The sequence below is a fragment of the Rutidosis leptorrhynchoides genome, chromosome 3, assembly GCF_046630445.1.
Source record: "Rutidosis leptorrhynchoides isolate AG116_Rl617_1_P2 chromosome 3, CSIRO_AGI_Rlap_v1, whole genome shotgun sequence".
NCBI lineage: Eukaryota > Viridiplantae > Streptophyta > Magnoliopsida > Asterales > Asteraceae > Rutidosis > Rutidosis leptorrhynchoides.
The window spans coordinates 494,798,210-494,809,397 of record NC_092335.1 but is presented as its reverse complement, the minus strand read 5'-3'; the positions used below and the strand labels follow the sequence as shown (position 1 = coordinate 494,809,397).

Genomic DNA, 11,188 nt, shown 5'->3' with positions numbered 1-11,188 from the left:
CGTAAAACATTTATAAAAATTGCGCATGTATTCTCAGCCCAAAAATATAAAGGGTAAAAAGGCAAATGAAACTCACAATATTGTATTTTGTAGTGAAAATACATATGACAAAACTGAACAATGCAGGGTTGGCCTCGGATTCACGAACCTATATCAATTGTATATTCATTAATACATATTCTTGTAATCGAATTTTATATATCTTTAGTTTTGTATTAAGATTAATATTTATATATATATATATATATATATATATATATATATATATATATATATATATATATATATATATATAATTTTATTAATACTTATCATATATTATAATGTTCATTTGACATATAATTTAATTAACATTATATTAATATAGATGACTTTATATTAGTTAAAACGTAATATTATGTAATATTAGTATACTTATATAATAAATATATTCTTATAAAATTTTCTTTGGTTTGAAAAGTATTTATGATAATAGTACTAGAATAAGAATATTAACAGTTATAATACTAATGATAATAATAATAATAACTTCAGTAAAGATGACGATTTTGACAATAATGAAGGGATAAAATGATAGTTTTCATAAAGATAATATTTTTTAACAATAATAGTACTTTTAATAACCATGATACTTTTTAATAGAATTTTAACTAGTCATATTACTAATATTAATGTTAAATGATAATCCTAATACTAACTATTAATAATAATGGTACTTAGTACTAGGACTAATTTTAATGATAACCAGTGGATAATTTTTAGTAAAAATGACAATAGTAATAATAATTAATAATATAACAACAATAATAACAATTAATAATCATAATAGCAAAAATAATAATAATAATAATAATAATAATAATAATAATAATAATAATAATAATAATAATAATAATAATAATAATAATAATAATAATAATAATAATAATAATAATAATAATAAATGAAGTTGAATTAAGTCAAAAAGTTCTCACATCAGTAAATTAAATCCAAACTAAGAGATTTTATTGTTGATAATAATAATAATAATAATAATAATAATAATAATAATAATAATAATAATAATAATAATAATAATAATAATAAAGGGCAAATGAAGGGTGTAAAATTCAGCGATTTTGAGGGCAAATGAAGGGTTTATGATGATGATGGGAGTTAAAGATTTTAAGGGAACGTAAACAGGGGACAAACCAATTGCCATTTCCAGACTTGCTCTACCAATTGCCATTTTGTTAGCTTCCTTTTTCTTGGTGAGTGCTGCGAGGTCCAACTTAATCCAAGTAGTGATCATTGTTTAATAGAGTCATCAAATTATTATTTTTGGGTGCCCACCAGGTGTTTGTTAAAAGTCCCCTGTGAGTTTTATCTTGGCTTCATGATCATGATTATAATTATTTTACGGTGTATGGGGATTTTGCATCTGTCATTTTAGCTATGCACTACTACTAAAGGTTGTGTGTAGCTATGTCGCATGCCGCTGTGAAGTTTCTTTGTCCCTTTGTGGGTCTTAGTGGCTGTCAAAATGGGAGTGGAAATGGGCTAGTTAGAAGTTCTCTTATCAAGCATCTTAGTGATCGTCATTGTGGTATCGATGCGCGGGATATCACTCGACATTCTCTTACTTCTAATTTGGGTGTTTATACTGAGGCTGATGTTACTTTTAGGTGTATGGGGATTTGGTTATGTGGTGTTTGCTACAAAACACACACGGTACATGCTAAGTGCCGTCATGGTAGGGGCCTGGATGTGCCGCCCCCTGATGAGGGAAATGGTGTTATTCGTTTTGTGCTTCATAATTTTACCAAGCCACTAGCTCCCTCTTCTCCTGCTCGACTTTGTATTGAGGATGGTTCAGTGCGTGATCATAACGATGGTTTTGACATGGCTCTCCTTAATTGTTTGTTCTCTAAGGGGTTTCGCACGGTTAAGTCCATCCCTCTCAAGTGTCGTTTGGAGTTTTCTCGGGTTTTGAAAGGTGCTCTTGATAAGGTGATCTCTAAGCCTGATGACATTTCTAGTTGGGTCTCTTTGTTGGTGTTACCTCTTTGTAGCCTTAAAACCTTCCGGCCACGGAGTAGTCGTGAGTCTAGGTCTTCGATAAAGCGTCGGCATCAGGAAGAGAATATTTCCTGTGCTATTTGCTCTTGGGGGACAGCGGGTGGAAGTTTACAGCTTGTGAGGGAGTATTTGGCAGAGGATTCTCCTATGTTGTCAGTGGTTGATGATGAGGTCCTTGATTTGGAAGTGCGTAATATTAAGCAGTGTCGTAGGAAGATTTGTGATGGCCATTACATCGCTGCAGTTCGTGTTCTTTCTTCATCATGCATTGCTCCTTATAATGATGCCACACTGGCGGACTTGCTGTCTAAGAACCCTTCTTCTATAGCTCCATCCTTTCCTAATATGCCGGTTGATCACCTTCACCTCATTACGACTTCTGCTGTTGTTTTGGGCCAGATTAAAAGTTTTCCTCGAGGCACATCATGTAGTAGGGATGGTTTACATGCACAACACCTTATGGATTGCTTGAGTGGTGCTGCTGTGGCAGTCTCGGATGAGTTGGTTGGCTCTATTACCGGGGTTGTTAATCTCTTTCTAGCTGGAAGGTGCCCTATGGAATTAGGAGAGTATATAGCCAGTGCTCCCCTCACACCGCTTGTCAATCCCGACGGGGGTCTTCGTCCTATAGCTGTGGGTACTGTTTGGCAACGTCTTGTTTTGAAGGTTGGCGCTGCTATGGTTGGCCAGTCTTTGGGAAGTTACTTCAATGGTCTTCAATTTGGTGTTGGTGTTTCTTTAGGTGGCGAGGCTATTCTTCATACTGTGAATCGGTTGATTGAGGATCGTGGCTCTGATGTTGGCCTCTCTATGTTATTAGTTGATTTTCAAAATGCATTCAATCTTGTTGATCGTACGGTCATGTTACGTGAAGTTCGCCGCCTTTGTCTGAACATTTCTCGGTGGGTTGAATTTTGCTACTCTAATCCTGCCAGATTGTATTATGGGAACCACACCTTATGGTCTTCTCAAGGGGTGCAACAGGGTGATCCCCTTGGTCCGCTGCTTTTTGCTTTGGTCTTACAACCCTTGGTTTCTAAAATCAGAGATAATTTTGAGGTTTGTCTTCAGGCATGGTATTTGGATGATGGCACTATTATTGGGGACACTTTGGTTGTGGGGAAGGTTTTGCATTTTATTATGGAGGATGGGCCTCGTTTTGGGCTACATCTCAACGTTGAAAAAACTGAAATTTTCTGGCCTACGGAGGACCCTCGCAGCAGGAAAGTAGGTGTCTTTCCTCCTAATATTGCTCGACCTTTAAATGGTGTTAAGTTGCTTGGGGCCCCCGCAAGTTTCGATCCTGGTTTTAGTAGTGAACTGGTGATGCAAAGGGTGACCAAGTCCATTGCGCTTATGGATAAGGTTGCTAAGCTTGATGATCCTCAGTGTGAGTTGTTGTTGCTTAGGGCATGTACGGGAGTTTCTAAACTCTACTTTACCTTGCATACTTGTCCTCCTAGTATATTTGAGGCGGCTCAACGTGCTTTCGATGGAGCCCTTCGATCTTCCTTGGATCGTATTGTTACTGCTTCAGGGCCTGGGTTTGGTGATTGGCAGTGGCGGCTTGCCACCTTGCCATTTGCATTTGGAGGGCTTGGTGTTTATTCTGCGGGAGATGTTCTTCATTATGCTTTTCTGGCTTCTCGATTACAGTCTGCTGGGTTGCAGACCAAGCTCCTACGTCATGTGGGTATTGTTGGTCTTGGTCGTGCTTTTGAAGATGCATTGGGTCTGTTTAATAAAATGGTTGGGTTTGATATTTTAGGTAATCTGAGTGAGGTCGCTGCCCCAATACTCATGAAGAAATTGGCAGATGTTTATTTCACAAAGGTTACCGCTTCTGCAGAATCCTCTTTTTCGTTATCTCCTCGACAATTGGCCTTATGGAAATCACAACAGGGTGATCACACCTCTGATTGGCTAAGGGCAGTCCCTATTTTGGGGTTGGGTCAGACGATGAACGCAAAGACTTACCGATGTGTGTTGTGCTACCGGTTGGGTGTTCCATTGTTCTCTATCTCGACGGCATGCTCTGCCTGTTCAAGGGTTTTTACTGGGGATATTTTCGGGGATCACGCGGTGTCTTGTACTGGTGTGGTGGGTATTAAGCATCGACATAATGTTGTTCGGGATTCCCTTGTTGATGTTTGTTATCGATCTGGGATTTCAGCGAGAAAGGAGGTTGACATTGGGTTGTCTGGAGAGAACGACAGGGCCCTCAGACCTGCAGATGTGTTACTTTATTCCAGGGATTGTGGTCGCGATGTTTGTGTTGATTTGACTTGGTCTTCTCCTTTGACACAGTCTGGGCTTTCTGACTTTGTCCCTGGACGTGCTGTGGTTAATGCGGCTCGTCGGAAGTAGGTCAAGTACGGATCTAGCTGTCAGGCGATTGGTTATGGTTTCATTCCTTTCTCATTTTCTTCCCTTGGGGAATTAGAAAAAAGGCCGTTTCTTTGCTAAAGGGGGTTCAGAAGAGTTCGATGGCGCAAGATATTGGTGCCGGTGCTGCTGCTCATATTTTTACTAGGATAAGTTTTGCTATTGCTAGAGGTGTGGGGGCCCAGATTCTCTCTAGGCTTCCCACTAATTTTTTGTAAGTTTTAAAACTTTTAAGTTTATTATAATAATAATAATAATAATAATAATAATAATAATAATAATAATAATAATAATAATAATAATAATAATAATAATAATAATAATAATAATAATAATAATAACAAAAATAAAAATGGTAATAGAAACTACCTTCCAAGACTTTAGTAAAAAGAATGCCACAAACGGGTTTCGAACCCGTGACCTCTTGATTACCCTACAAGTACCCAAACCATCTCGCTGCTTTTACTTTTCTGTTATAAACCATAAACCATTTTTATTTAACCTATTTCTGCTGTTCTTCATCTTCTCCCATATTTACATCGACCAAGAATCAATAAATCAATCCATTAATCAAAACACGAACTCAAAACTGGTTTTAGGATAATTAAACAAACAAAAGTCGATTTGTGATTATTGGAATCAACAGAAAATAAAATAAAAATCCCAAACAGAGGTACCTGCAGTTTGAAAAATCACGATGGTAACTCATATGGTGATTTTGAAATTAAAAGCGATTTAGCTATAATTTACAACATGAAATAGTTTGTAAAGGACTCCTAGAAACTATATGGATCCTCAGTTTAACTGAAAATAACTTACAGGAATCAAATTTTTTGATGAACACAAATGTTGACTTTTGAAAACCCAAACTTTGACTTAGAAATTTGTAATTAATAAAATGAATTGGAGTTTCAAATCTTGCAGAAAGTTTCAATAAAATAATCCTAACATTACTACATTTACAGATTTTGAAATTGAATTTGATTTCGAGCTCATTGAAAAATGAAGTAAAAACAGAGAATAACTAGTTGTATATCCATTTATCTGTTTGATTTCTTTTGAAATTGTAGCAAAGAATTTAATGTGTGCCATTGAATAATTGATGCAACGATAGTATATAACTCAAATGTTGTTTTGTGATGTCTGATGGGTTCGACATAATCAAATCAAGAGCAGAAGCAGAGATAAAGATAAAAAATAAAATAAAGCAGATGATAAAGAAATTCGTACGATTAGGAGAAAATGAAGGCTAGCAAATTTTGTTTATAAGTGTGCTATGAGATGACTTCTAACAAATTGCAGATAGCAACAAGGATATTAAAGCTCGATCACAGTATTGATGTGTACAGATTCGTTCCCTTTATCATTATTCATGGATTATATAATTAATAAGTATATTAGTATCTATAATAATAAATAATAATGATAAATAAATAAGAATACTAATTTCCTAATAAATATAGTTGTATATATTTATTTATATCTATATATCACTCTCTCTCTCTATATATATATATATATATATATATATATATATATATATATATATATATATATATATATATATATCTCTTTATATATTTATTTTTTATAGATTATAATTAATATTATTAATAAATATAACTATAATAATAATGATTTTAATATTATACATAATAATAATAATAATAATAATAATAATAATAATAATAATAATAATAATAATAATAATAATAATACTATTTATAATAATAATGATAATAATAATATTAGTAATTATAATACCTTACATGTATTAACTTTTATATATTGCTATTAATATTAATGTTAATAATAATAATGGAAGTAATAATAACATTAGTATAACAATTATATTTTAAACTTGTAATTAATTTGATGTAATATTTAATAGATATGTAATATATATATTACAATATAATCTTGATTAGAAATCATATATAGATTTATATTTATATATATGTATACTACTATATATATACAATTATGTTTTAAATGTTAAGTAGATAATTAATTATGTATATTAAACAATTAATCACAAAGTATAACATTATACATTTAATATTTTGATAACGTTGGCAAAAATATGTTTGAACCATTTATATACAATATACTATATGTATATATTCAAAATAATAATCTTTATTTATTTAAAGTTAGCTTTCATAATAACTAAATTACTTAATAGTTCATTAATACTAATATAACTATTTACATATATAATTATTTTTATTTACATTCCTAGTTACAATTAAAGGTTCGTGAATCGTCGAGCACAGTCAAAGGGTAATTGCATAAATGAAAACACTTAAAAATATATGAGATTCAACCATACAGACTTTGCTTATCGTATCGAAACATATAAAAATTAAGTTTAAATTTGGTCGGAAATCTCCGGGTCGTCACAAAGATTATGTAGGATTGTGTACTCTAATTGCTTGACTAGCCCCTCTATTTATAAGAGTGCTTCCAACAGTTAGGTGATAGAGACCGCTCACGAAGCAACCCAGCAGGGCGCCGATGGCACCGGTCCGCCCTGCATCGCCCGCCCTTTTTTCTTTCTTTCTGAAGCAGATAGCATCACAGATCAATCTTACAAAAAAGTAGTTGTTGGGAAGAATAAAAGTAAAAAAAGGAAACGACTAATTTTTTTTTTCTTCTAATATATCAAATTTACACTATATATACATATTCATATTCTCAATTCTTTTATACATTCTCATTTCACCACTTTCTTACACATATGTGATCTTACACAATAAAATAACCGAGGACAATGGCCGTGCATTTTGTGCACTCGGGGAGAATTATCGTCTGGTTCGACGTACACGAGGAACATTCTAAGAAAGGGTTGATGTGGAACTTCAGATGGAAGTGGAAATACGAGATGCGGACATTCATTGATTACTACGAGATATGCTTGTGGAACACGTGTCGAGTCTTCCATCTAATTATTGTATTCAACATAATCCGACATTGATACCTTCAAATAATCAAGATGAAGCGGGATTTTCACACATTCCCGACGACAAAGATAAATAATAGCTTTTATAATTTTAGTCTAATTTTAAATTTAATTTAATTTGATTTTTTGTCTATCTTAAATAAAAATGTAATTTATATTTTATCGTAGTTTTAATTTAAATTTAATGAAAGTGTAATTTTAAGTTCTAAAATTTAAGAAAATATGTCATGGTTGGTAGTGTTTAGTCTTGAGTTAGTCCTCGTGAAAAAGTGCTCATGTAGTGCTGATGTTGCAGCTAATTCTATTGAGAAAGTTTGTCATGGTTAGGACCACTCTAAGAGATAATAGAGTTTTGGAGGAAACTCAATGAGTCAATGCCAACCCATGAACCAAGTCCAATTACTAGGCCCAATGGGCTACATGCATCATCATCTATACAAAAGTTAGTTATAGATATTATAACAAAAGTTAGTTTTAGATATGTAGTTAATTTATATCTATAAGTTATTATCCTTATGACATCATCTTTGCTTACATGACATTTCTTAATAATCCTAATATTTAATTAATGATGTCATTAGCACGAATTACTTATATTTAACAAATTTAAATCCACAATTAAAGAAAATAGTTGAACTGAACATGGCCTTGCTCTAACCAATTTGACAATGTCATGATCATTATAATTTAATATTAAGTGTTTTTAAAAGAACTAAATTAAATTTATTAAATTAGATTGAATAGAATTAGGTGTATTACGTATTTTAATCTCAGATAATTATATTCAAAAATTTAATTACTCCATTCGTTTTAAAATAAGTGTCATGTGTGACTTTTGTGATATTTCTTTTGAAACTTTGACTTCAAATATTGTTAATTTGTGTTATATAATCTTTCTATCTATCTATATAAAAGAGAGATTTGATTTGCTTACATGTCATTAGCTCCTTAAATATTGCATATTAAGCCAAGTGTAATTTCCACATGTCACAATTATTCATATATACCTTTATCAACATTTAAAATTACATATTTACCCAAGTAAATAACATAATATCATATATACCCTATTTAAATGCTAAAACTACCATATGTAACCATTTAATTTAAAAACTTCAGTAAACCCAATATTACACAATTTAATTCATATTTCATCCTACTCCTATGTACTACTACAATCATTAGAAAAACTACAGACATTTGTTTATACACACATCTCCTATTATTATAGTATATTCATGCACACATTTGTTAATATAAAATCATAAGAAAAACTACCAAACAATTTTTAATACTAATTTTGAGGGAATGGTAACGTATTACTCTTATTAGTAAAATTATGTCATAACATAATTAGATTCAACAGATTTCTTAAATCTGATAGAACTCGAGCAATTTTTTGTTGTTGCAACTACACGCAATATAAAAACTATATGTATTTTATAGTTCCGTTTTGCCAACGAAACATACTAACATACTAGAAATGTGTCATTTTTTAACAACTATGACTTATTAAAAATAGAATACGGGCTCAAATTAACCACACTTAAGTTATTGGGTTGACATGTCCCCCTTAAACGCAACCACAAATATTGCTTGAAAATGTAGATCAAGCGTCATCAAAATAAAAATAAGTGACTTATTTAAAACGGATGTTGAGTAGCCGTGCAACGCACGGGCTCAAAACCTAGTATTTGATAAAAGTTATATCAATGAAAACACATTTTAAAATCGAATCTATTCATATAATTTTCATCAAATATTATATAACATAAATAAAAATATTTAAAGTAAAAATATCAAAAAAAAATTGACCTTAAAAAATCAAATAAGACACTCATTCTAGGACGGGGAGTAATAATTAGACCACTCTTAACCATGACGGTCCGTCATGGGATCACTGACTGCCACATCAGCGCCACATCAGCACCTTCTTCCCATCACTAACCAACCACTAAATGCTAACATCCATGACATACCCATCACTTGGTCCCACCTCTGTTTTTTTATATTAAACTTTTATATTAATATTAACTTATATACAACAATTAATATTAATAAAAATAAAAGTTTTATTAATAAAAAAAACATTACAAATTCCTTAAAAAAAAAAACATTACAAAGTCATAAAAATAAAATAAAAACATTACATAGTCCTAAAAATAAAAAAAATTACAAAGTACTAAAATAAAACATTTCAAACTAGTCATCGTCTTCGTCTTCCTCCTCCTCTCCGTCGTCCTCTTCTTCCTCCTCTTCGTCATCCTCTTCGTCGTCCTCTTCATGTTCGTTATTAGTCCCCGAAGGTCCTGCTTCATTTGCCGAAGGTCCTGCTTGTTGGTTAGGTCTAATACGTACATTTGGTGGTAAACTCCAAATGTGTTCGATAAGGTTGTCTCGGAGGAAACGATGAATGGTAGAAAATCGTAGTTAATGATTGCAAAACGACCTTGAAGAACACCGAAAGCTCGTTCGATATCCTTTCTTGCTGACTCTTGGTACCTTTTGAATTTTGTTGTTTTTGGTTCAACCGTACTTTTGAACAATTTCACAAGGGTCGCCCAATCAGGATAAATTCCGTCCGCTAAATAATACCCTTTTGTAAATTGTTTTCCATTCACCGTATAGTTACACGGTGGAGCTCTATCTTCAAGTAACTCTTTAAATAAATCGGATTGATTTAACACATTGATATCATTATTTGAACCAGCTGGTCCAAAGTAAGCGTGCCAAATCCACAAATCATACGAGGCGACCGCTTCCAACATTATTGTTGGGTGACCATGATCGCCTCGTGTGTATTGACCTTTCCAATAAACTGGGCAATTTTTCCAAGCCCAATGCATATAATCTAGACTACCGAGCATGCCCGGAAAACCATGTATTTGGTCATGTTTTGTAATTAAACGTTGAACATCATGAGTATTAGGTTTTCTTAAATATTCGGTTGAATATAAATGTATAACACTTTTGCAATAATTTTCTAAACAACGGTATGATGTTGTTTCACCAATATGCAAATACTCATCAAAAATATCAGGAGCAACACCGTATGCTAATTGTCTTATAGCGGATGTGATTTTTTGATAAATAGTAAATCCGAGTAAACCGGTTGCATCCCTTCTTTGATGAAAATATTTAAGGTATGAAGGAATAGGTTCATGAGAATAACTGAGTATACCTGCGGATATACGGTTAAACAATCGACAGCTCATTCGAAACCTTCTTCGAAATTTATCTTCGGGGAAGGTTGGTGTGTCGGAAAAGTAATCATTCCACAAGAGTGTAGCCCTTCCAGCCCGATCTCTATGAAAATACCTTCTTGGATTTTTTGGAATAGGTTGTTGATTTTCTTCCTCTTCTTCGGCATCTAAAAAATCAAGAATATCGAGTTGTTGTTGCGGATCGTACGCACTTGTTACTTGTACGAGGTCTTCTAAATCGTAATCGATATTATTCATTGTTTGGATATTGTTGTATATAGAGTGTAAATGTTGAGTGTGTATTTGTTGTAGAGTTGTGGAGTTGTTGTGTTGTGGAGTTATTGTGTTGTGGTGTATGTATATATATAGGAAATTTAAAAAGAAAATTAAATAGCCGTTGTAAATATAATTAAATAGCCGTTTAAATTGAAGTGTATCCGTGATTCAAAATGTCGAAGTGTAGCAATATGGAAGGCGGTCGATCAAAGGCGGATGTAATATATGGTGCTAGTATCGGCGCCCTTCTAGTACGGGATGGAGGGCGGCCCTAACGGCGACACCACTACGAGCGCTCTTATAA

General features: G+C 32.8%; 1 protein-coding gene across 1 annotated transcript; it reads right to left on the bottom strand.

Moving 5' to 3' along the window:
• Positions 1-9,607: 9,607 nt before the first annotated feature.
• On the bottom strand, positions 9,608-10,866 carry LOC139901775 (uncharacterized). Its single transcript, XM_071884452.1, has 2 exons — positions 9,855-10,866; positions 9,608-9,735 (listed from the first exon to the last, which is right to left on the bottom strand). Exons 1-2 carry the CDS (start codon positions 10,864-10,866, stop codon positions 9,608-9,610), a joined length of 1,140 nt encoding a protein of 379 aa, XP_071740553.1.
• Positions 10,867-11,188: the final 322 nt, after the last annotated feature.